General features: G+C 47.7%; 1 protein-coding gene across 1 annotated transcript; it reads left to right on the top strand.

The window, feature by feature from the left end:
- Positions 1-27,351, top strand: LOC102266649 (solute carrier family 2, facilitated glucose transporter member 5). Its single transcript, XM_005892702.3, has 12 exons — positions 1-201; positions 8,493-8,591; positions 9,229-9,389; positions 16,374-16,498; positions 20,905-21,057; positions 24,180-24,305; positions 24,418-24,605; positions 24,722-24,832; positions 25,462-25,563; positions 25,850-25,925; positions 26,391-26,518; positions 26,610-27,351. Exons 1-12 carry the CDS (start codon positions 169-171, stop codon positions 26,811-26,813), a joined length of 1,506 nt encoding a protein of 501 aa, XP_005892764.1. The 5' UTR covers positions 1-168; the 3' UTR covers positions 26,814-27,351.

Below are 27,351 nucleotides of genomic sequence, written 5' to 3'. Positions count from 1 at the left end.
CGTCTGGGTTCCCGAAAGGGTTATTCTGCCTTAGACTGCCCATAAAAATGCTATTGGCTGTTACCTGGCTCGGCCAAAGTACATCCAGAATGTCTTCTCTCGCCATTCAGTGCATTTGGTATTTTGGCTGAAAGGAAACAAGCAGAACTCTGCACTTCCAGAGCAAAGATGGAGCCGCAGGATCCAGTCAAGAGGGAAGGGGTAAGTGTACTGTCAGGGAGGCAGTGAGGAGCAGCCCCGTCAGGACCTGTTCAGCATTGCTGGGGGATGCTCTTCAAAGTCGTGTGCACGGGGGGCCGCCCCCTCAGAGTTCACCCGCAGCTGGACTTTACAGGGACTAGAGAGAGGAGAGATTTAGAGACTTTTAGGTTTAAAGGTTCTTTGGGACGCATTCTTCTGGAACAGCTTTTCAAAGTAGTTAGAACAGAATTGATGGGACTCAAAGGGATTGATTTATCACAACTTCCTTAAGAACTTTAGATGAAGGGCTTCTGAAATCAGCAACAATATCCTTACCCATGGCCCCTGAGAGATTTTTTTTGATTTTATTTGATTTTGGCTTCTGGACATTTTCATTAACCTTTTCAGCAGGTAAATCCAGCTAAGCCAGTATGCAAAGAAGATAGAAAGGATGTTGCAGGATTTGAATGTAACTCAGCTCGGTAGCAGAGATTTCCTACCTTTTAGATAATGAGACTCCTTTTTTTTTAGAGACAAAAGATTTTTCTGGACTTCTTTCGAAGTGTGCTGCTGTATAATTGCTGTTGTTATTTTTGATTGTCTCTTGCTGTACTTTTGATTATCTTTTGATTGAGGAAAATGCATAGGGACAGAAAGGTAACATAAAAGTACTGACACTTTTAAGAAGTTTGCATTTTATTCACTGCAACAGCATCTGCTTATATTGATGGGAGTAGATACATATCTGTGCAAATTACTATTTATTCATAGATATGAGACCCTTGCCATGGTCAAGTTGGACACATGTTCTGGAGTTAATAGATTAAAGTGGGTTTGGAAGGCAGAAATGCCTGGGATTCATTTCTGCTCCAGCCTATTCTAGCTGTGGGAACTTGGGCAAGTTATTTAACTACTCTGTGCCTCCGTTTTTTCATCTATAAAATGGGAATGATAGCCTTGCCATTCACAGAGGGCTGCTGGAACAACTAAATGAGATAATGCATGTAAATTACCTAGCACAGAGTAGATCCGCCATACATATTATTCTTTAAATTTATTTTTGGCTGTACTGGGTCTTCGTTGCTGCACACAGACCCTCTCTAGTTGCAGTGAGCAGGGGCTACTCTTCGTTGAGGTGCACAGGCTTCTCCTTGAAGCGGCTTCTCTTGTGAAGCACGGGTTCTAGGCACACAGGCTTCAGGAACTGTGGTGCGTGGGCTTAGTAGTTGCATCACATAGGCTTAGCTGCTCCTCAGCATGGGGGATCTTCCCGGATCAGGGATCGAATCTGTGTCCTCTGCATTGACAGGCCGTTTCCCACCCACTGTCCCACCAGGGAGGTCCCCATATTATTATTTTTTGATCATCCTTTAGAGCAGGGCGCTACTGACATTCGGAGCTGTGGGGCCAGGGAGGGGGATGGTGGTGGCTGGCCTGGCTGTTGTAGGTTGTTTGGCATCATCTCTGGTGTCTGCTCACCAGATGCCAGTCTCACCCTCGCCCATGAGATTTCCTGCTTTGGAATCAGTGTGTCACGCCACAGGGCTTGTCTTGTGGACCTCATGGTAATAAGACCGTGCTAGGTCAAATGTTATCTCCTCTATTTTACAGAGAAGAGACTGTGAGATAACAAGAGCTTGGAGATTAGGGGATCAGGGGAAGCCCTGGTCCTTTCTGTGCCGCCTCTTCAGAGACTAATGCGCCGCCCAACTGTGTCCCCAAGTGCGGCTGCAAAATAACAGAAATGCCCCACGTGGTGGTCCCTGAAAATGAACGATGCATTTTGAAAGGACGTGATTAAACGGTTACATACAAAACATAATCATAGTCACTTGCTTCTGCGATCCCCCCCAGGAGGGAGGCCTCCTCCAGGGATCCATCCCAGGGAATGCATGCTGCCCCCCTTCCAGGCTCCTGAGGGCAGACCTAGTCCTTTGGTAAATACGTGCTGGGGGACATCAAAACAGAACTAAGCCAGTGGTGGCTGTGAAAAAGAACCTGCAAGTCACACAGCAAAGCTGAAGGGGGCATTTAGGAGCTGAGGAGAAGTGGGGACAGTGAGTGAGGCCATAGAGTCTGGGCGACCACCGGGGGTGGGGGTGGGGCCGCTGCTCAGGCTGGTGGGAAGGGCCCAGCTCTCTTTCCCTCTCGTGGCTGTGTGTGTGACCGCAACCTCACCGGCCTTTGGGTTCCTCATCTGTAAAGAGAAAAGACACAAATTTGGTGTGCCCGAAGACTTCCCACGGGGAAAAAAAGATTCTTGGGCTGAAAGACAAAATAAAATGGATTATAAAAAGAAAATGCCAGAATGCTTTGGAAGATGAAAGCAGAGGTTTTTTTGTGGCATGCCGCCACCAACTAGTTGAGTGTCATTGAGCAAGTAACTTCCCTCTGATTTGCATCGTTAATAATTAATATTGATAACAAACCTCTGATGTAATGTGTAACGCTTGTAGTGTGTACCACAAGTCAGCTGTGGGTCTGAGCGTTTCACATGTATGAACTCATTTATTCCCCACATCCATCCTGTGAGGAAAGCAGTATCATCATCCCCATTTTACAGATGAAGGACAGAGAAGTTTAGGAGCTGGCCCAAGGCCACACAGCCAGCAGCAAGAAAGGCAGCTGCGGACTCCCACAGAGACAGGGCACTTCCAGTTTGTCTATCTTTCCTCTCCTCAGCACTCAGACCTCAAGGAACGTTTGTGAGACTTTGGATTCATTCCATAGTGTGATAAAGTGACTTACTGTGTTAATAATTCATAGGAACTCTTATTTTCCCAGGATATTTTTGTTCTGACTGGAGATGCATGACAGGCAAAAGTCTTAGGCTGAGAGTGTCTCTCTGACGGTAGAAAAGAAATTGGAGCCAAATTCCTGAGAGATGGTTTGGGTGGGGCCTTCTTCCCAGAGACCTGGAATCACACCCTGTCAGAAATGTTCTCACCGTCTTGAAAAACAGGAAGCCAGCTTACTGTGGGCACGAGGGAAGTGACCCCTAGCTTTTCTCCAAACCACAAATCACAGCTCTCCCTGGTCTCGGACAACAGCCCCGTCTCGCGTCTCGAGGCCGCGGAGCCACTTGTCATTTTTTTTTTGGCTGTGCTGGGTCTTCATGGCTGTGTGGAGCTTTTCTCTAGTTGCAGCGAGTGAGGCTGTTCTTTGCTGCAATGCACAGGCTTCTCTTTGTAGGGGCTTCTCGTTGCCGAGCACAGTCTCTAGGGCACACGGGCTTCAGTAGCAGCTCCCAGGCTCTAGAGCACAGGCTCAATAGTTGCGGTGCATGGGCGTAGTTGCTCCGTAGCACGTGGGATATTCCTGACCAAGGATCGAACCCGTGTCTCCTGTACTGGCAGGCAGATTCTTTACCTCTGAGCCACCAAGGAAGCCCCTCTTGTCATTTTTAACAAGCTTGTGGGAGACCTGCACATCCTGTCTGGCCCCTTCCTCTCTTTCTCATGCCCTAATCCAACCCTGTACCAAATTCTTCCTTTTGTCCTCCTCACAAGTATTAAAAAAAAGAAGAAGAGAAGAGAGACAAAAAGGAAAGCTTAAATCTGAATTTCTTTCACACCCCTCTTTTATATAGTGTAATAACTTTATTGGGAATATAACTCCCAGACCATTTCACCCCTTTAAACTTATACAATTCAATATACATTCACAGAATTGAATAACTATCACCATAATCAATTAAAACTTTTTTAAATATATTTTTTTAAATTTATTTTTGGCTGCACTGGGTTTCTGTTGCTGTGCATAGGCTTTCTCTAGGTGTAGTGAGCCAGAACTGCTCTAGTTGCGAGACACAGGGCTTCTCACTGTGGTGGTTTTTCTTGTTGCAGAGCATGAGCTCTAGGGCACGCAGGCTTCAGCAGCTGTGGCACATGGGTTCAGTTGCCCTGCAGCATGTGAAATCTTCCCGGACCAGGGATCGAACCTGTGTCCCCTGCATTGACAGGCAGACTCTTAACCACTGGACAACCAGGGAAGTCCACCACAATCAATTTTACAAGATTTTCATCACCTTTAAAAGAAACTCTGTACCTATGGACAGTCACTCTGCATTTCCCCCATCTCCTCCTCTTCTCCCCCAACCCTGGGCAGTCACCGATTGATCTCTGTCTCCATGGATCTGTCTATTCCGGACATTTCACACAGATGGAACCAGGTGATCTGTGACTGGCTTCTTTCACGTAGCCCGTTTTCAAGGTCTGTTCACTTTGTAGGCCGTAACAGGGCTCCATTCTTTTTCACGGCCATGTAATATTTCACTGAATGACTATTCCACGTTTTGCTTATCAGTTCATCAGTTCATGAACATTTGGGTTGTTTCCACTTTTGAGTATGGTAAAAATGCTGCTATGAACATTTGTGATCAAGTTTGTGTAAACTCAAGTTTATGTTTTCATTCTCTTGGGTATAAACCTAGGAGTGGATTTGCTGGGTCATATACTTACTCTACATTTAACTTTTTGAAGAACTGTTGGACTGTTTTCCAAAGTGGCTGCACCATTTTGCATTCCCCCAGCAATGTGAGAGGGTTCACAACGTCCTTATCAACACGTATTATGTTTTTTTGGCTTTAATCATCCTAATGAGTGAGCAGTAGCATCAAACTGTGGGTTTGATTTTCATTTTTCTGACAGAATACCAGTTCCTTTAATTTTGCTCCCTAAAATAATCCTCAAAGCTGGCACCTCTTGCCCCTGCCTTAGTCACTCCGCTACCCAAGCCCCCACCCTCTCTCAGTCACTTTCCTGACTTCCCTTTTTAACCACTTTTGTGGATTTTCTTCATAAAACTTGCTACAGTTCTAGTTTAATTATTAAGTACTTTAAAAAAAAGTCTTCCCCATTGGACCACAGTCTTCTTGGGGGCAGGCATTTTGCTCAACAGACTGTAGGGTGGTATCTGGCTCATAGGTGGCTGTCAGTAAATATTTGTTTAATGCATTGTCCATGAAAAATTAACCAACAGTCAATCTAAGAAAGACATGGAAATTTTTATTCATGCCAGCTTGAGGATTATAACCTGGGAAACAGCCTTTCAGAGAGCTCTGGGGACTCTTCTTCCTGTTAGAAGTCAAAGCACAGTTATGTAATTTCTGAGACAGAGGGTTATATACATCAAAGTAACGTATTGATGGTTTACATAGTCTAGAAAAGCAAGTAAAGAGCTATTGTGACCTCTTGTAGGATTGAAGAAGGAATGTTGTCTCCTAAGGTTTTATCTTGCTGGGGCCGGGAGGAAATTGCTTTTTTTTATTATTTATTTATCTATTTAGGAGTAGGCATTCCTGTGTTTTCTAAGGGGACCTAGTTAATGTGTAACACAGATGCACAATGCACCCTAAAGGGGAGGAGATAATGATCCAAGCAGCGAAGAAGATTTTACCTTAAATTTTTCTTTTCCTGCCTTAAGAATAATTCTGTTTCATCCAAAGGAAGGAGTTTGGACCAGCAAGGTTAGTGAAGACTTACCAAAATGTCCTTGCATTTTCCACAAAGGGTGAACTCTGATTCCCAAGGGTCCCTAGAATGTGCCTGTGGCTTGAATTCAAGGAAGAAGCCAGGGACTAGAAGTTGAATCATGTGCTCTGGGCTTAAAGAATTGACAGCCTGAGATCCTTCTGATGAGTTTTGCTAGGATCCTGTAAAAGCAGTCAAGGAGCTGTCTAGTCATGTGCCTGGCAAGATCCTCCCAGTTTAGGGTATGAGCTCAGGGCATCACTCAGCTCCCTGGCTGAGCTTTGCTAAGGACTTTAAATCCTAGGACTCATCAAAGCAGAATGCCGGAGTTGCCCCTGCAGAATGAATGAAACTGGGTGCATTTATAGTTTATCACTTACTGAGAAGAGAATTGGAAGAGGAGACATTTTAATTAACATTTTTTCTTCCTTCATTTCTTCCTTCCTTCCTCCCTTCCATCAAATCAAGCAATAGGACAGCTATGAAGTGAAGTGAAATTCACTCAGTTGTGTCCAACTCTTTGTGACCCCATGGACTATACAGTCCGTGGAATTCTCCAGGCCAGAATACTGGAGTGGGTAGCCTTTCCCTTCTCCAGGGGATCTTCCCAACCTAGGGATCGAACCCAGGTCTCCCACATTGCAGGTGGATTCTTTACCAGCTGAGCCACCAGGGAAGCCCAAGAATACTGGAGTGGGTAGCCTATCCCTTCTCCAGCTACAGGGGAGGGATCTTTGCTTTGTTCTCTACTATCTCCCTATTACATAGGACCAGAATGCCTGACGCACAGTGGGTGCTCAATCTGTTGAATGAATGAATGAATGAGTGAATGATTACCCGGAGCACTTCAGGAGATGAGCTCCCTATTACATAGGACCAGAATGCCTGACGCACAGTGGGTGCTCAATCTGTTGAATGAATGAATGAGTGAATGATTACCCGGAGCACTTCAGGAGATGAGCTCAGTTGGCCCTATGCTACCTACTGGGTGAGGTTTTGGGGGGGGTGGTGGGTGTGCCTACCTGTGTACCCCCGTCTTTAGAAAACACCACGCAGCAACTGCCCTGGAACCCTTCTTCCCTCCTGGGCCCCATTGCCTGCTCCCCGACTTCCATCACCCACTGCCTCTACTGGCCCCAGGGAGTGGTGGGGCCTGAGCCTACTGCTCCTTTTCGGTGGCTCTTCTCATCCTCACCAGAAACTTCCTGTGAACAAAGTGTTTGTTAATTCATTTGGTGGAGGGAGGGTTCGGCTCTTAACCAGGGCCTTTGCGGGTCCTACACTTGCTCTGTGGGGTAGGGGAGGGGTGTCACTAGCTCGCACGTCCCCTTCCGGGCACAAGGCAAGGCCTTGTTTCTCAGCCTGTCCTATTCCTACTTGCCTCTCTCAAAACGTCCTCCTTAGATCAGCAGGGATGTTGTTCAAGGAGATGTGAGGACCACAGCTTGGCACAGGAGGTACTGGGTCCCATGTGCCAGGGACCTCAGTAGGAACACAGGATGAAGTGCCTCAACAGTGGGTTCTGAGAGCCATACCCAGACTCACCCCCAGTCAGTGGATTCACCTTCAGGACTAGACGCTTCCATAAAATTAATCCTCGCAATAACTCCAAGGGTTGTCATTATCCTAATGCTAAAGGTGAGGAAATTGAAGATCAAAGAAATTAAGCCAGAAAGTGGCAATGAACAAATTCAAACTGAGATCCATAGGGTCTAACAGCAAAGCTCCTTCCACTTAATGAGTGTTCAAAGTTTCCCAAGGGTCAAAGGGGATATCACGGAATGTGTGTGTTTAAAGAGTCCCCCGAAATCTATATTTAAATTTTTTTCACTGTGCCTTCTGCTTCTTACAGCAAAGTCTAGAGGTTAAAGGAAATGAATCAGTGACCCTAAATAATTAAAAATTTTCACATTTCTTCTCTTTGATTTTTAAGGGAGTTTGTGTCGGAGGCAACCCTTTGGACTACAGCCCACCAGGCGCCTCTGTCCTTGGGATTTTTCAGACAAGAATACTGGAGTGGGTTGTCATTTCCTCCTCCAGGGGATCTTCCTGAGCCAAGGATCAAAACCACATCTCTTGCATCTCCTGCATTGCAGCGAATTCTTAACTTGCTGAGCCATCAGGGAAGCCCCGGTGGCATAGTGGTAAAGAAACCACCTGCCAATCCAGGAGACATAAGAGATGTGGGTTCAGTCCCGGAGTCAGGAAGATCTCCTAGAAGAGGAAATGGCAACCCCTTCCAGTATTTTTGCTTGGAGAATCTCATGGACAGAGGAGCCTGACAGGCTACAGTCCTTGGGATGGCAAAGAGTTGGACACGACTGAGCGACTAAACACACAAACACACGACTGAGCGACTAAACACACAAGTGCTGTTGGAGGCAGTGCTTGAGTGCATTTGCTGCAGTAGGCCAAGGCAGCTCCACAGCAGAAATGTCATAGAAGCACTCAGACATTGGATGGAGTGCTGGAACAGGTGACCCTTTAGTTCTGTTCTGACCCAGTGATTCTCAACCAGGGGCAAGTCCCCACCCACTCTGGGGACATCTAGCTATGTCTGGAGACATTTAGGTTGCCACACATGGGGGGAGGGCTGTCCCTACCGTGCACATAGGACAGCCCAGGACAACACAGGATTGTCCAAGCCTAAGCGCTACTGTTAAAGAAACCTGTGCCACACAGGTGAGTGGAGGGTAGGTTTCCAGACACGGAGTGGTTGAAAGACCGTGGGTCTTCAGGTCCCATTACATCCGTCTTTCTACAAGACTCTGAGTAAATCCTGAGTTCCATGGAAGCCCGGGGATGCTTCCTGACCTGAAGCTGTGATCTCGTCTCCCGCAGAGGCTGACACCCGTGATTGTTCTGGCGACACTGATAGCTGCCTTTGGGTCGTCCTTCCAGTATGGGTACAACGTGGCTGCTATTAACTCCCCTTCAGAGGTAGGTCGCTGTGGTGGGCAAGGCACAGCCCCCTAGGGAACAGGGAGGTGGGTTTGGAGCAGCTGGTGTCTGGGTGGCTGCTAGGGTGGACCACATACGTGTTGGGGGCACACGGTGGGGCCTCGAGTGAAGGGAGGGGTCACACCCAGGAGACAACAGCACAGACTCAAGGAACCTGCAGGCACAGGGCCGTGGGGTGCACCAGGTCCCCAGGCCTCAGATTCTTGTGGAGAGCCAGGCCTGGCTGGACACAAGGCGGGCTGGCCTCAGGGGTGGTCGCGGGGGAGGTTTGAGAGGGCTCTAATCTTCTACAGACAGGTAATCCACGGCAGGGTCTGGATGGGGAAGGGATCATCTGACATTGATTCTGTGATTGGAAGGGTGGAGTCATTCCTTTCTGGGGTTAGAAACATCCTGAGTGGTTTGCCTATCAGAGGCCTTGCAGCCCCCTACATCCCGCCCCCGGCCTGTGGGTGCCCCCTGCTAATTGCTTTTAATCCTCAGTCCCTCTCCTGCACTTCATCATGTTGATGTCCACATGCCCAGCTCATCCCATCGGGTGGCCCAACAGCTTCCATCCTTCTTTCTGCAAACCAGCTCGAATGACTCTGGTGTTCTGCTTTGCTCTGCTCTCCAGTTCATGAAAGACTTCTACAACTATACCTACTATGACAGAGTCGGTGAATACATGAACGAGTTCTACTTGACCTTGCTGTGGTCGGTTACCGTGTCCATGTTTCCCTTCGGAGGCTTCCTCGGCTCTCTCATGGTTGGCCCCTTGGTAAATAACTTAGGCAGGTAAGAGACAGTGAAACTCATAGACTCCATCAGAGTTTAAAATCCAGACCAAAAAAAAAAAAAGTCTCACAGACAAATAAACTTATGGTTTCCAGTAGGGAAGGATCCGGGCAAGGGATAGTTAGGGAGTCTGGGATGGATATGTACACACTGCTGTATTTAAAAGGGACGCACGGTGTAGCACAGCGAGCTTTGCTCTGCCGCATAGCATGGCAGCCTGGATAGGCGGGGACTTTGGTAGAGAATGGATACATGGATATGTATGGCTCAGTCTCTTTGCTGTCCACCTGAAACTGTCATGACATTGTTAATCGGCTATACTCCAATATAAAAGAAAAAGTTTCAGAAAAAGAAAAAAAAAATTTTTAAAGCCAAGCTTAAAGCAGAAATCATTATTGTAAAACTAGGTAATGACCACTGTGATGATTTTTGTTTCTTAATGGAGTTAAGAAGAAGACCAGACCTTGACCAAGTGTCTGGGGACTTAGGCAATGAAGGTCTCAAGGGTGGAGGTGGGTGGGGGTGACGGTTCTCAGGCTCTGGGGTGGGCTTGGACAGAACACAGAGTGCTTCAGAGATCAGGATTCACTCCCACTCTTGCCCTCTCTTGTCTTAAAATCTTACCACAACTTCTTTCTGACCTTTGGAAGAGTCAAGGGTAGGACAGCATGGCCAAGACATGGGGCACAGTGTAGACTGTAGCCTAATGCTCCTAAACTCTGCCTCCTAAGTGAAGGTAAGCTAACCTGCTCTGTTCTTTTATACTGGGGCCCAGTAATATGCAAAATGTAGCCCAAGTTAAATTCCTGCAAAACTCTGAAATGGCTAAGATCAGTGTCGAGCCCTTCCGGGTGAAACCATGATCCCAGGGCGACCTTCATTGTGAGGGTCATGAACGCCAAGAGCAGAGCTTAAATCTTGCCTCTAACTCTAGACACATGAGAGGTTCTGTATTTGATTCTCCCACTCCCCGGGTAAAAATCCACAGGCATGAGATAGCAGCCTTGTTATGAGCAACATTTAAGAGTTCCTCCCCTCCAACCTCCTCCCTCTGAGGATGGGCACACAGAGGCAGGTTGAGGTCAGGGCTCCGTTCTCAGCCACAGATCTAGTGAGCTCAAGACTCAAGGCCCGACTTTACAACTTGATTCCTTCCCTAGTCTTTTTCAAAAAGAATCTAAGGACTTCCCTGGTGGCTCAGAGGTAAAGACTCTGCCTGCCAACTCAGGAGACACAGGCTCAACCCCTGATCTGAGAAGATCCCATAGGCTGAGGAACAACTAAGCCCATGTGACACAGCTATTGAGCCTGTGCTCCCCAACAAAAGAAGCCTCTGCAATGAGAAGCCACAAGCGGGGAGTAGTCCCCTCGCTGCAACTAGAGAAAAAGGCTTGCAGCAATGAAGACTCAGCACAGCCAAAAATAAACAAATAAGTCAAATTATTTATATATATATATATATATATATATATGTAAAACACACACACACAAAAATAGAATCTGAGAATAGACACATACAAGCTGTGAATCGGAATCTAAGATCCTGAAGTCTTTCGGACAGTCTGGTGTTGGATGCACAGTTCTCCTTGTGGACCACCAGGGGGCAGGACATCAATCAGGTCACAGGTCTGCAGGGTGCTTCTCGAGTGAAGGACTAGCCGTCTGGTCTGCAGATGGAGCTGACAGTTACAAGTCCAACTGAAGAAGTGATAAATACTGTTCAGTTGTTTGTGGTTTTCTTAAAGATTTGTCAGCATTCCTTAAATGTCAGTAGCAAGCTAACAATTTATTGATTTGTTCGTCTGTGCCAGGCTCTATCCCAAGTGCTTTTAGGGGATATTCAGTTCACTTCAGTTCAGTCGCTCAGTCGTATCCGACTCTGCAATCCCATGGGCTGCTGCATGCCAGGCTTCCCTGTCCATAACCAACCCCGAGACTTTACTCAAACTCATGTCCATAGAGTCGATGATGCCGTCCAATCATCTCATCTTCTGTCTTCCCCTTCTCCTGCCTTCCCAGCAACAAGGTCTTTTCCAGTGAGTCAGTTCTTCACATCAGTTGGTCAAAGTATTGGAGCTTCAGCTTCAGCATCAGTCCTTCCAATAAATATTCAGGACTGATTTCCTTTAGGATTGACTGGTTTGATCTCCTTGCTAGTCCAAGGGACTCTCAAAGAGTCTTCTCCAAACACCACAGTTCAAGACTATCAGTTCTTTGGCTTAGGGGATATTAATTCCACCAATTCTTACAAAAGCCCCTTCCTCTTTTCACACTTGGGAAAAACAGGCAAAGAGGGGTGCTGTAACTTAGCCAGAATTACACAGCTGGGAGGAAATTGCATCTCTAAGCATGTGCAAGTAATGTCCACACTGGACTCTGTTATTTCAGCCACAGATATCTTCTCAATCTGTTGCTTTATTTTTAATTGTATATATAGTATTTTTAAAGCTTACTTTTGTTATGTGTTTAATGAATTAATGTATTCATTTTGCCTGTTCTGGGTCTTAGTTGCAGCTTGGGGGATCTTCAGACTCCGTTGTGGCATGCAGGATCTTTATTTTTTTTATTTTTTTTATTTTTAAACTTTACAATATTGTATTGGTTCCGCCATAATGCAGGATCTTTAGTTGCAGCATATGGGATCTAGTTCCCTGACTAGGGATCGAACCTGGGCCCCTAAATTGGGAGCTTGGAGCCTTAGCCACTGGACCACCAGGGAAGTCCCCATATAGAAAAAATTCAAAATCTTTAAATGTTCAAGTGGTCACATTTAACTAATTCATGATTTTTGCTTTTTGTGTCTTAAATAGTCTTTCTTACCAGATGTCTAGGAGGGCATGGCAACTCCCATGGACAGAGGAGCCTGGTGGGCTACCGGTCCATTGGGTTGGAAAGGGTTGGACACACTGAAGCAACTTAGCACCCATGCACACACCAGATGTCATTCGGATGGTCTTCTATAATTTAAAAAATAATTTTACAACTTTGTCTTCCCCATATAGATCTGGAATTTTGATTTGTATTTGATGGGTGAGTGGTGAGGGAAAGCCAGTTTTATTTTTTTCATGTAAAAAAATAAATCGAAATCCCTGAAAAAGGATTCTACTTGGAATTACTTTGGATTTATTTAATTGGAGGAAAACTGACATCCTTACACTACTGAATCTTCTCTTTCACAAGCAGTCTATGGCTCATTTATTTACCCCAGAAGTTACTCCAGTTGCTTGTCTGAGGTTTCATGTCTTCTGTTCTGGAAAGTTTTCAGCCATCATTTCTGTGAATATTTTTTCTCCTCCATTTTCTATATTCTTTCTTTGGGAAACTCCTCAGTGTCTTTGTTGTTGTTGTTGCCTTTTTGACTTCTTTAAAAAATTATTTAAAAAAAGTTATGGTGGGAATTCTCGGTGGTTCAGTGGTTAGGACTGGGTGTTTTCACTGCTGGGGTCTGGGTTTGATCCTTGGTCAGGAAACTAAGATCTTGCAGGAAAAAAAAAAAGTGGTAAAATGTATGTATAACATTTTAATCAAATTTTAATTGTGTAGGTATCAGCATTAAGTGCATTCACATTGTTATGTAACCATGACCACCGTCCATCGCTATAACTTCTCATCTTGCAAAAATGGACACTGTGTACCCATTAAACAATAACTCCCCTTTCTCCTCTTCCCCTGAGTCACCAATGGACTTTGTATCTCTGTGCATTTGACTACTCTAGGGACCTCATATGAATGGAATCATGTAAGATTTGTCTTTGTGTGACTGGGTCATCTCACTTTAGCTTAATGCCCTCAAAGTACAATATTATTGTAGCACATGTTGGGATTTCTTTCATTTTAAGGCTGAATAATACTCTGATGTATGAACATACCACATTCAGTTTATTCTTTCATTCATTGATGGATGTCTGGGTTGCTTCCCCTCTCTGGCTGCTGTGACTAATGATATTATGAAAGCGAAAGTGTTAGTCGCTCAGTCATGTCCAACCCTTTGTGACCCCATGGACTGTAGCCTGCCAGACTCCTCTGTCTGTGGAATTCTCCAGACAAGAATACTGGAGTGGATAGCCATTCCCTTCTGCAGGGTATCTTCCCAACCCATGGATCGAAGCATGGGTCTCCTGCATTGCAGTTGAATTCTTTACTGTTTGAGCCACCAGGGAAGCCCAATGATATTATAATCCGCCCTACCTTAATCTGTCGTACTTCCCTCCTCTTCCTCCTGCTCCTTCTTCTTTCTCTCTTTCTTGCTTTCTATGTAACTTCCCCAGATTTGCCTTTCTATTCATTAATTCTCTCCTCTGCTGAAGTTGTCTTCTGCGTTTTTGTTTCAATGACTATATTTTTCATTTCTATAATTTTTATTCATTTGTTTTTAAAATCTATCTCTTTTTTGCTATTATTTTGGATAGTTTTGTTTTAAATACTTTCTTGTTCTTTGTATACTATGCTTTGACTCCTTATTTTTTTTAATTAATTTATGTTTAATGGAAGGATAATTGCTTTACAGAATCTTGTTTTTTGTCAAACCTCAGCATGAATCAGCCATAGGTGTATATGTATGCCCTATGACACAACTTATTTAATACATATTTTGTAACTTTCTATCTAATCCTGTTGTCTGAAGCTGTACTGTCTGTGTGTGATGTGGTGGATCGTTTTGTGTATCCGGTAACTGTACTGCTCCTTCCTGGGGGGTAATGGGAGTGGTGGCTAGGGGAGTCCCGGGAGCCTGATGTGAGGGGACACCCAAGACAAGCTTTCACTTTGCCGTTGGCTCTCCAGGGCCCAAGTCCATGTCCAGTCTTGATTTAAATGGGAATGCTTTGTAAGTTTCACTAAGTTGGGTTTGTTTTTTTCTTATAGGTTTTTAAGGGATGGGCTTCCCTCATAGCTCATTTGGTAAAGAATCAGCCTGCAATGCAGGAGACCCCAGTTCGATTCGGGGTTGGGAAGATCCGCTGGAGAAGGGATAGGCTACCCACTCCAAAATTCTGGCCTGGAGATTCCATGGACTGTAAAGTCCATGGGGCCGAAAAGAGTCAGACACAAGAGAGCAACTTTCACTCACTCACTCACTCTTTTAAGGGATACCCTTTATTAGCGCACATAAGTTCCTTCATTTTTATGTAGGTGAAAGTGTTAATCACTCAGTTGTGTCCAACTCTTTAAGATCCCATGGACTGTAGCCTACCAGGCTTTTCTGTCCCTGGAATTCTCCAGGCAAGAATACTGGAGTGGGGTGCCATTGTCTTCCCCCGCCAGGGATCGAATCCAGGTCTCCTGCATTACAGGCAGATTCTTTACCGTCTGAACCATCAGGGAACCCCAGCCCTTATTTTTATGCAAGGCTTTTAAAAAAATCATAATGGGTATCAAATTTTGTTGACTTCTTTTACTACTTCACTTGATAATCCTATATTTTCCCTAGTATACTGTTTAATATGGTGTTTTTAACCTTGAAAAGGGAAAATGAAAGTCGCTCTGTCGTGTCTGACTCTTTGCGACCCCATGGACTATACAGTCCATGGAATTCTCCAGGCCAGAATACTGGAGTGGGTAGCCATTCCCTTCTCCAGGGCATCTTCCCAACCCAGGGATCGAACCCAGGCCTCCTGCATTGCAGGCAGATTCTTTACCAGCTGAGCCACAAGGGAAAATACTCCTTTTATTTACTTATTTTTGGTCACACTGGGTCTTTGTTGGTTTGCCTAGGCTTTCTCTAGTTGCAGTGAGCAGGCACTGTTCTTCATTGTGGTGCGAGGGTTTCTCATTGTGGTGGTTTCTCTGTTGCAGAGCATGGGCTCTGGGCACTTGGGCTTCGGTAGCTGCAGCATGCAGGCTCAGCAGTTGTGGCACATGGGCTTAGTTGCGCCTTAGCATTGGAGTGTGTCTGGACCAAGGATCAAGTCCCCTGCACTGGCAGGCAGGCTCTTATCCATTGCGCCAAGGAAGTCCTGAAAGATTCTTAACTGTACTGTTGAATTCGATCAGCTAATAATTCACTTAGGATTTTCACATCTATGTTGATAAGTGAGGTTGGCCTAAACTTTTCCTCTAAGGTCCTTATCCGGTTTGGATTTCAAGATTACACTAAAAGCACAGTAGTTTATGGTTTCAAAACCCTTTGTTGTTGTTCAGTCACCCAGTCGTGTCCGACTCTTTGTGACCCCATGGACTGCAGCACACCAGGCCTCCCTGTCCCTTACCATCTCCCAGAGTTTGCCCAAGTTCATGTTCATTGCATCAGTGATGCTGTCCAACCATCTCATCCTCTGAGGCCCTCTTTTCCTTCTGCCCTCAATCTTTAGCAGCATCAGCGACTTTTCCAATGAGTCAGCTATTTGCATCAGATGACAAAGATACTGGACCTTCAGCATCAGTCCTTCCAACAAGTATTTGGGGTTGATTTCTCTTAAGATTGACTGGTTTGCTCTCCTTGCTGTCCAAGGGGCTTTCAGGAATCTTCTCCAGCACAACAGTTTGAAGGCATCAATTCTTTGGTGTTCTGCCTTCTTTATGGTCCAGCTCTCACAACCAAACATGACTGCTGAGAACACCATAGCCTTGACTATATGGACCTTTGTCAGCAGAGTAACGTCTGTTTTTCAACACACTGTCTAGGTTTGTCATAGCTTTCCTGCCGAGAAGCAATCGTCTTCTGACTTCATGACTGCAGTCACCATCTGCAGTGATTTTAGAGCCCAGGAAGAGGAAACTTGTCAGTACTTCCACCTTTTCCCCTTTACTGTATTGTAATATTCAAGTCTTTGCCTGTGTGCCCCACTGATGTCCTCCCCCTGGGAGTCATTTACATTTCCTCCCACTGAGAATCAGGCCATCCACTTGACCTGCATCTGTCTTAGGTCAACAACAAAGCGTGTAACACAACAGCAACTGCTGTAATGGAGTAGAGGCCCAGCAAACACTTGTCAAAGGAGTGAGCGAAAACTTAAACCAAACTAACTGGTATTTTGTCCTCTGCAGAAAAGGAACCTTGCTGTTCAACAACATCTTCTCCATCGTGCCTGCACTCTTAATGGGATTCAGTGAGCTCGCCAAGTCATTTGAGATGATAATTGTGGCCAGGGTTTTGGTGGGAATATGTGCAGGTAAACCTTTCTGTGACTTGGGATAGTCAAGGGGAGGGAGAACAGATCTCTGGGACCTGAACCTATCTGGGGTCTCCAAAGCATGTAGGTTCAAGCTATTGCTACACCTCTGCTGTGGCTAGACACATAAGCCCCTGTGTTATTGGGATGTGTGTTACACGCAGGAAAGGTAAGGACTGTCTTTTGAAACTTTGTTTCAATTCTTTACATATATGTGAGAACCAAGTTGGACGTAACATGTATTTCTATATTGTGCACTATGGGTTATGGTCAAAAAACTTGAGAAACAATCTAATGTAGAATCCCTCTATCAGAAAAGAGTTGATGACTGTAAATGCTTCAAAGTCATTCTGCCCAGGCCAGGCTGCCCTGGTTATAGGAAAGTCCCTCATCCATGATGCCTCAGACTGAAGACACATGGTGTAGGCTGTGCCATGGCCTCCCTTCACATTGGCATCTTCTGTAGGCAGAAGGGGCAGGGTCATCAAAGAGAGAGAGGTGCCCACTCTCAGAGCCATACATTGCAGAGTGGGAACCCAAGGGTGGTGGTGGTTGTTCAGTCGCTAAGTCATGTCCAACTCTTTGCGACCCCATGGACTGCAGCACTCCAGGCTTCCCTGTCCATCACCAACTCTGGGAGCTTGCTCAAACTCATGTCCATTGAGTCAGTGATACCATCCAATCATCTCATCCTGTATCCCCCACCTTCTCCTGCCCTCAATCTTTCCCAGCATCATGGTCTTTTCCAGTGAGTTGGCTCTTCACATCAGGTGGCCCAAGTATTGGAGCTTCAGTTTCAGTCCTTCCAATGAATATTCAGGGTTGATTTCCTTTTCTCATCTCCTTGCTGTCCAAAGGACTCTCAACAGGTGGGCACCCCTGGAAATGCTGCACTCTGGGCACTCACCGCTGCCCTCTCCCCACAACCCCAGGTTCTGGCATCATCAAGTGACTCATTCTCCTTCCAAACACGGGGATTGGGATGAAGGGATAAATTGCCCGGACATTAGCAAACCCCTTCCCTGGAGTTTACTGACAGTAGAGGAGATGAGGAAGAGCCTAGTATTGAAGAAAGTGGCAAGGGATTGCAGACCTGGGAGAATAAAGAGGAAAACAAGGTTCCCAAAAAGAGAACAAGTCACTTCAAAGAGGGGATAATGGGTCCCCTGGCAAACTGCCCTCATTCTGGCTATGCCTGAGAGTGCCTGGACATTTATCTGCCATCTGGGCAGGAGCAGCAAGACACCCAGCCCCGCTCCTGTGGGTTTTTCCTGCAGCCGGGCTCAGCTTTATGAAACACAGACGATTCCTAGAAGTCTTTGGCAGTGGGTAGGTGCTGTTAACATTACTATTGACAGCCAACAATTCAGAGTTGATTAAAAAAAAAAAAAATTAGGCTCTACAAATCACAGTTTGATATTTCAACCTTTGCTTTTATTTTTGGCTGCCACTGCATGACATATGAGAGCTAGTTTCCCAAACCAGCGATTGAACCCTGGCCCTTGGTGGTGAAAGCCCAGAGTCCTAGCCACTGGACCTCCAGGGAATTCCCAACCAACCTTTGCTTTTAAATGAGTATGACTTCAAGTTGGCAGTTCTGAAACTTTTTGGCCTCAGCATCTCTCTACACTCATAAAATTATTGAGGGTTCTAAGGAGTTTTTTCTCACATGTGTTATTTTGATCAATATTTACCACATTAGAAATTGCAACTAAGAATTTAAATTAATTCATTTTAAAATAGCAATAATTAAGGCCATTACATGTCTTTATGAAAATAATTCTATTTTCTAAGGCCAAAAAAATTTAGTGGTATTGCTTTACATTTTTACAAATCTCTTCAATGTCTGGCTAAATAGAAGATAGCCAGTCTCTCAAACCTACTTCTGTGTTCTCTTGGTGTGATGTCAGCAGGTGTGTGATTGCTGAAAAACTTATCAGAGAAGGAGAGTGAAAAGGACATATAATATCTTAGGATGGTTCTGAAGATAGTTTTGATCTCACAGAACCCCAGGTGTCAGGAACTCCCTGTGTCCTTAGGTCATACTTGGAGAACTCTAGTGGAAGCCTAATCCATTTGCCATTCATTTCTTCACGTTTTTCCTGAAAAGTCCAGAAAGGGTGTCATCAAACTCTGTGGTACTTTGACACCCCTAAAAATGAAGTAAGTGGCCACTCTGACCAAGGGGTACAGGGTTAGTGCAGCTCAGAATCCCAGATGCTCAGTTAGCTGGTTTGCTGTTAGTCAAGGTCTTTGGTAAAAACACTGCAGACTTTCACTAGTGGAATTTAAACTTTAAAAGTCACTTCTCTATCAACATTCGGGGAACCCGATCTCTTCACAGCCTCCAGTGTTTGTCTCTCCAGTGTTGCTCTTAATTAAGTTCCGAAGCACTTGGCCTTGAGATGCAGTCACTAGGGCCTGAATGATGAGTGGGCATTTCCAGGGCCTCACTTCCTCCACAGCCCTTTGGGCACTGGGCCTGCAGAGTCCCTCCCCACCCACCCACAAGACATCTAAGAGCTGCTCTAAAGACTGTCCCTCTTTGCTCTGAAAATCAGAAAGAATTGGTATTAATTAATGAAAGATGATGTCCTTTTAAAATACTGAGCAGAGATATCCTTGGGCAGAATGCAAAGCTTGAAAACTTGGCCATCAGTGTCCTATCTCAGGGCTATCAGACACCCTCTTGTCACCAGCAGCTCCAGCCTCCCCTCACCCCACATGGTTTCCCTTGGTCTCCCTGTGGTCAGAGCCTCCCTCCCAGACCCCAGGTCTTGCTGAGCATCAGCTTGCCTCTGGCTCTGTGTGCGGTACTTGGAACAGTGACAACCCATCAAGGAGATCAAACCAGTCAATCCTAAAGGAAATCAACCTTGAATTATCATTGGAAGGACTGATGCTCAAGCTGAAGCTCCAATACTTTGGCCACCTGATGTGAAGAGCTGACTCTTTGGAAAAGACCCAGGTGCTGGGAAAGATTGAGGGCAGGAGGAGAAGAGGGCAACAGAGGATGAGATGGTTGGATGGCATCACCAACTCAATGGACATGAGCTTGAGTAGACTCTGGGAGATAGTGAAGGACCAGGAAGCCTGGAGTGCTGCAGGAGTCAGACATGAATTAGTGACTGAACAACAACAACCCATCTGGTCTTCCCAGATCCTCAACCTCTCACTGGGCTTCTCTGAGAATTAAATGAGATAATACATGTGAAAATACTCTGGAGTCTATAGAATTAAATTCCACCTATTCATAAGGGGATCAGACTGTAGTAAGACAGGAAAACTGACAAGTTCAAATACTGAGGGTTCAAAAACAGTTCAGACCTTACACAAATCCCAGAATACAGTTGGTATTGGGTATTAGTCACTCTCGGGTCCAACTCTTTGCACCCTCATGGACTGTGTAGCCCACCAGGTTCCTCCGTCCATGGGATATTCCAGGCAAGAATACTGGAGTGAGTTGCCATTGCCTTCTCCAGGGGATCTTCCCCACCCAGGGATCAAACTCGGGTCTTCTGCATTGCAGGCAGATTCTTTACGTTGAACCACCAAGAAAGCCAAAATAAATATTGAAGTTTTTTTTTTTTTTAATGCTTGATGGAGTTTTATGCTCAAGTCATGTCTGACTCTTTGCGACCCCATGGAGTGGTTTGCTATTCCCTTCTCCAGGGGATCTTCCCAACCCAGGGATCAAACCTAGGTCTCCTGCATTGACAGGAAGATTCTTTACCACCATCACCCCTTATTGAAAAATAAAGCTTGTGCTTCAGTGTCTATGCATCAGCTTATTGTATAAATAAGAAAGCAAAGCTGGCGGGCAGGCCTTTTATTAACAGGTTTTCCCCCGCAAGGAGCAAGAGAGGAGTGTCCAGAACACACGTGGGCTTTTCCTCTCTGAAACCACAGCAGTAGGGAGGGAATTCCTGAGGTCCTGCTGGCCTGTATCCCCAGGTGACACCAGTCTGGAAGCAACAACACTGAACTTTTTCTATCAGGCCATTTTTTCTTAATGTCTAAAGGACTAAGAATTGCAAAAGGTGATGTTTGCTTACTTTTGTAGTTTTGAGAAAGTTTCAGCCCAGCTAATATGATTGCTAAGGGCTTCCCAGTGGCACAGCGGTAAAGAATCCACCTGCAATGTAAGAGACGTGGGTTTGATCCCTGGGTGGGGAAGGTCCCCTGGAGGAGGAAATGGCAACCCACTCCAGTATTCTTGAAAATCCCACGGACAGAGATGCTTGGCCGGCTACAGTCCATGGGGTTGCAAAGAGTCGGACGTGACTTAGTGACTGAGCACAACAACGATGTGATTGCTAAGGAAAATAAATGTATTTGAAGACACAGCTTGTCCCTGCCAGACTACTGTTTCCAGATTGTGTCTTTACTTCCACCCCGTCTCCCAGGTCTGTCTTCCAATGTCGTCCCCATGTACTTAGGGGAGCTGGCCCCTAAGAACTGGAGGGGGGCCCTGGGGGTGGTGCCCCAGCTCTTCATCACCATCGGAATCCTTGTGGCCCAGATCTTTGGTCTTCGGAGTCTCCTGGCAAACGAAGAAGGTGAGTTCGGGATGCCTCCAGACCATTAGCCCGCTCCTATGAGCTGGTCTTTTCTGCAGAGCCCTGACCCCACAGTGTGGAGGTGGTGGTTGTGCTGAGCAGGCCTGAACAAGTTGGTGGGGACACACAGACCGGTGTTCTCTGGTCCCTCTTTGGACACGTAGGAGGGGGCTTCGAGGGAGCAGGATAAACTGCTGTCTGAGTGGCTGCTAGACCCGGGGCTAGGTAATGAAGGCAGCCAGGGGGCCAGACTCTATGTTTAAGGCTTCCAGCACCCCTGCACTGGGGCCTCCCAGCAGCTCAGCTGCCCAGGGACTTGTGGTCATCCCACTGCAGACCAGGAAAGAGGGTCACAAGACCCAGCCCCCGTGGAGGTGGTGGTGAGTCTCAGGGCCAGCATCCACCCCAGACCTGGACTCCAGAGCCACACCCCCCGCCCCACGAGCCTGGCGCCTGGCACGTAGTAGGTGCACAGTAGCTCATGACTGTCACTGTGTTTGCATGGCTTCCCCTTTCTTTGTCTTAGGTCTCAAAACTCTGAAGGGAAATCACCACTAATAAAGCACCAGTCAAAACATATAAAGTACTCGTCATGGGCCAGACACAAAGCCTTTTATATTAATTCATTTAATCTTCCAGACAACCTATGAGCATGTACTGTTACTGTACCCATTTTACAGCTGTAGACCCTGAGGCCGGGAGAGGTCGTTAGGACACAAATGCAGGCAGTGCAGGCCTGGGCCGGAGTTTTAAGTACCCTCTCTCCCACCTTACAATCACCCTTGTAAGGATCTGGGACCAGGAGTGAAGCAGCTAGGTTCCTGTCTCCCGGTGATGGCATATAACCAGCCAGCAGGACTCAGAAAACCCCTGGCACCTTTCAAGTACTCTGTGGTATGTGGGGAAAGAGCCGTAGGTCCACCCAGGGAGAGGGGCTCAGAGAGGGCCTGGCTGGGAGAAGCAAGACCAGCATTCCAGTGTGAGCAGAGAGGCCAGGAGTGTGAAGCTCTTTGTGTGACCAGGGAGCTGCAGACATCCTGCTGACCTAGCACTTTGTCCCTCCATCCTTCACGGTGACTGTTCAGCCACTGGCACCTCCCCTAGGCAGAGGTGGAGGGCAGAGCCTGGCCTGACTCATCTTAGAATCTCCAGCACAATTCATGGCACATAATAGGTGCTCAGTGAAGAAGGAAGGAAGGAGGGAAGGCCAGAAGAGAAGAGTGTCAGAGTTTATGGAAGCGAGGGGCATAGGAGGTGAGCAGCCATAGCACAAAGGCTGCAAAGAAGTCCGGGGCAGGTCAAGAACCAGGTGTCTGGATGTGGCAGGGACACTGAGACCTTGTGAGAAGACTTTCACATAGTGGGTGGGAGGGGGGCCAGAGGGCAGACAGCAGCAGCCCGAATGGCAGGCGCTTCCACGCTTGCTGTAGTCTATGCAAGGGTGATGGAAGCGGAACTCAGATCAGCTAGGCCCTGGATTCGGAGCCAAGAGGTGGGAGGAGCTTGGGAGGATGGTGATTCAGGTTTCAACGTGCCTGAGTTCCTATCTCAGCTTTTCTCCCAAATAACTGACCTCGGGGTGAGGGAGCTGCACCTTCCATGCCTCAGTGTCGGCAGGTGTAAAATGGGGTTGACTCTGGTACCTGCCTCCTGACGTCGCTGTGACAGGGAGTGGGCTACAGGTGAAAAGCCATCAGAATAGTGCCTGGCACACAGATGTCCAAGGTTACACCTTCTGCAAATCCTAGGAGAAGAGGGAGTGAGTCGGGCATTCACAGCTCCTAGAAGGAGCCTGAACCACTCATTCACTTACTTGAAATAGTTTTATTTATATATTTTTGGCTGTGCTGGGTCTTCATTGCAGCCCGGGCTTTTCTCTAGTTGCAGTGAGCAGAGATTCCTCTTGTTGCGATGTGCTGGCTTCTCATTGCGGTGGCTTCTCTTGTTGCAGAGCACGGGCTATAGGGTGCGTGGGCTTCGGTAGTTGCAGCTCCTGGGCTCTAGAGCACAGGCTCAGCAGTTGTGACCCACGGGCTTAGCTGCTGCACAGCATGTGGAATCCTCCCACCCAGGGAGGAAACCCGTGTCTTCTGCATTGTCAGGCAGACTCTCCACCACTAAGCCACCAGGGAAGCCCTGAAAGTGAAGTTGCTCAGTCATGTCTGACTCTTTGCGACCCCATGGACTGTAGCCCACCAGGCTCCTCAGTCCATGGAATTTTCCAGGCAAGAATACTGGAGTGGGTTGCCGTTTCCTTCTCCAGGGGATCTTCCCGACCCAGGGATCGAACCCGTGTCTCCCGCGTTGCAGGCAGACGCTTTACCATCTTGAGCTACCAGGGATGCCCTATTTAACCATTTTTATTGTGAGATATGATAACATATACGTGGATCCAGAACTACAGTGGAACCACATGGTGTGGAACCACGCTGCACCAAACACCATGTTGGTGTGACAGGCTCCTGTCCTGACCTGCTTCATTTTCAGCACCGTATAAAATTCCACCTGATGAGTGAACCACCGTTTATGGATGACAGTTTGCCTTGTTTCTGGGTTTCCCTTCTATAATCAGTGCTGCTTGGCCCATTCTCCTTCCACCCCAGGCACACTCCTGAGCACGACTGCTGGGTTAGAGCCTGTGTGGTGTCCAGCATCACTAGCTCCTTTTAGACCATCTCCTAAAGATGCCACATGTCCACACAGCATGTGGAGACTTCCCATCTGCCCACATTCTCACCAGCACTTGGTATCATCTGAATTTTTCACTTTGTTCAGCTGGTAGGTGAGCTCTGTGCTCATTTGCTCAGGTCGTGTCTGACTCTTTGCAGCCCCAGGGTAGGTGGGCAGTAGTTATTCATCATTATCCATTCTCTAAGTGTTTAGAGTGCCCACTCGTCATTAGGTACCAAGGGTTGGCAGACACAGGGATGAAAAAGACAAAGATCTTGTCCCCATCCCCACCCCCACTGCCCCCTGTGTTCCAGACCCAAAGATAACCAATCAGGATAAAAGGCCAGAGCGGCCAATAGGGCTCCACCTGGCTGGAGGCAGAGGCAAGCTGGAGCCAAGGCTGAGTCTGGGGCACTGGGATCAGCTTTCCGGTCACACTGGTTTCCTTGCAGGCTGGCCCATCCTCCTCGGATTGACTGGGATCCCCGCTGTGCTGCAGCTCCTCTTCCTGCCCTTCTTCCCTGAGAGTCCCAGGTACCTGCTGATTCAGAAGAAAGATGAAGCAGCTGCCAAAAGCGGTGAGGCTTTCCCTTGAGACGAGGAGAAGGGACTGAGATTCTGGCATCTTTTCAGGAGTGGGGGGGTGCACCGTGGTCCAGCCTGCAACTCGCCCTCTGCTCGCTCCCCCAGCTCTGAGGAGGCTGCGTGGCTGGCATGACGTGGATGCGGAGATAGAGGAGATCCTGGAGGAGGACAGGGCTGAGAAGGCTGTGGGCTTCATCTCCGTGCTGAAGCTGTTCAAGATGAGGTCCCTGCGGTGGCAGGTCATCTCCATCATCGTCCTCATGGCGGGCCAGCAGCTCTCCGGAGTGAATGCGGTAGGGAGCAGGTGTTGGGGGTGGGCGTGGAGCTCGGCCTGGACAACGGCGGGTGCAGGGACACCCCGAGAGGTCCAGGTGGTGGCCTGGCAGGCCTCACCTTGGTTTCCTTCTAGATCTACTACTACGCAGACCAGATTTACCTGAGCGCTGGAGTGAATGAGGACGATGTCCAATATGTGACGGCGGGCACAGGTGCTGTCAACGTGCTGATAACTGTCTGCGCCGTGAGTATCCCGGGAGCCAAGTCCCCGTCTGACAGCAGGGATGGAGGGCACGTTGGAGGGGCAGGTGGTCTCAGCCCAGGAAGGAGCCGAGATCTAGGTGGCAATGTGCCCTTTGGTCCCTTCATCTCTAACTTCTGGGCTATCCTCAGATGACAGCCTGTCTCTCCTGATGGGCAGCCTATGACTCCCAAAGATGGAGACCCCACCCACTACTCTGGAAGCTACCACCATGAGAGATGGCTCTTCTTCAATCTTATACATTGGGGGTCACTACCTGTGCCAGGGCCACTGTGTGATAAACAGGGCCCCTGGACTGGCCATTCAAGGACACACACACACACATACATACACAAGAAGGTGGGTGCACAACCCACCCAGCTCTCATTGTGCTGTGCTCACTCACTCAGTCATGTCTGGCTCTTCGTGACCCCATGGACTGTAGCCCACCAGGCTCTTCTGTCCATGGGATTCTCCAGGCAAGAATACTGGAGTGTGGCTGCCCCTTTAGAAAGGTGTTGTGTGGAACATGGAAGTGGGGCTGCCCAGGAAGGCGGGTCCGGGCAGGGATGTGGCGGGGGGTGGGGCACAGCCTGCTGAGCCTCTCACTTTTCCTCGCCCTTTCCCTCCAGATTTTCGTGGTGGAACTAATGGGGAGGAGATTCCTGCTCCTCCTGGGCTTCTCTGTCTGTTTCACCGCCTGCTGTGTGCTGACGGGTGCCTTGGCTCTGCAGGTGAGGAAGGCGGAGCCTGGGGTGCAGCCATCCACCTGGGCCCTCCTGTGCATGCTTATCATCATGATGAGTCAGCTGCTTGGGTCAGCCCTCCACCTGCCCCAGCAACCCACTGTTCATTTACAGTGGATATTCCAGGGGTATGCAGGTGGTGCTGCCTGTTGAAAAAGGCCCTCCTTCCCAACTCAGGCAGAGCAACTAGCCCTCTGGGAGACAAGAGTCCTGATGGTCCCAACCCAGATTGTCTCTGCTTTGGGTGTGATTCAACTCTGTTTCCTTTCCACAGGACGTGATATCCTGGATGCCCTACGTCAGCATCGCCTGTGTCATCTCCTACGTCATAGGGCATGCCCTTGGGCCCAGTATGTACCCCAGAGCTGATTCAATGGTTTCACTGCCCCTCTTCTGTACCACCAGCCTAGAAACTTCTGGTCTGAGCTTCTTAGAGAGGCTCCAGGGAGGGCTAGATTTGGCCCTGAATGGCTTCTGTGCTACGCTCTTGTGGCTGAGGTGTTTGGGCAGAGCATGACAAGAAGGAGGACGGTAAAGCAGCCTGTGTAGGCTGGACACAGTGCCCATGTGGTGGGCAGAGATCTTTATAGATGGTCATGGACCCCTTTTGGGGACATCACAGGATGTCACCTGTTGTGCCTGACTTTTGGTAGATGCCTTCTCACGCTGCTTCTCCACACAATCAGGAGGTCCTGGAGACATACTTGCTCCGCCTTGAGCCCAATGCCTCTGGAACCTTACATGGGCAGGGCTCCAGGACCTGTGGTGGGCTTGCTTGGCCAACGGAGAAGTCAGCTATCCCTGTTCCTCCCCAGGTCCCATCCCCGCACTGCTCGTCACCGAGATCTTCCTGCAGTCCTCCCGGCCAGCTGCCTACATGGTGGCGGGTACTGTTCACTGGCTCTCCAACTTCACTGTGGGCTTGGTCTTCCCATTCATCCAAGTAAGTGTGACCCAGGGCCCCAGAGGCACAAGATACTCAAGCAGTAAATTGAGAACCTTTTCAAAAATGTGGACCCTCTCCCCTCCCACAGGTGGGCCTCGGAGCTTACAGCTTCGTCATTTTTGCTGTGATATGTCTTCTCACCACCGTCTACATCTTCCTGATCATCCCTGAAACCAAGTCCAAGACCTTCATAGAAATCAATCGGATCTTCATCAAGATGAACAAAGTGCCAGGGGTGCACCCAGAAAAGGAGGAGCTAAAGGAGTTTCCACCGTCGACTGCAAGGCAGTAACTTGAGAGGAGGAGCCCATCAATAGGATCTGTGTAGAACTTCTCTCCTACGCTATGAATCCAGAATAAGGACAAGTTCGGTGTGGAATGCAGGCACTGCTGGGACTGTCCAAAGGGCTTCTGTGCAGTTCTTAAAGCCAGGCTGTCTCTTCCCGGATTGACCTACCACCAACCCTGAAGCATGGTGGGCAGCTGTCCCTCAACCGTGCTGGTTCAGCCATTGTGTGGCTCCTGGTAAGACCAGCGCCTATCACAAAAATCATTACCATGATGTCAAGACAGAAGGAATCAAATGTGGCCAAAGAAGCTATCTCTCCTCCAATCCCATTGTCTTCTGGTAGCCACAGGCATGTGTTCAGAGTGGAATCCCTCCTCTCGTCAGATCCATCTCCAGAAACACTACTCTTGGAAAGTGTGATGTCATAAATAATGTCTAGGAATCTGGGAAGCAGGTCCCCATGGAGACTTTAACCAAGTCAGAGATTACTGATCCCAAATTATATTATTACAGGACCATGGCATTGCTTCTGTATACTCAA

The sequence above is a fragment of the Bos mutus genome, chromosome 16 (genome assembly GCF_027580195.1).
Source record: "Bos mutus isolate GX-2022 chromosome 16, NWIPB_WYAK_1.1, whole genome shotgun sequence".
NCBI lineage: Eukaryota > Metazoa > Chordata > Mammalia > Artiodactyla > Bovidae > Bos > Bos mutus.
This window is presented reverse-complemented; position numbering and strand designations above follow the sequence as displayed.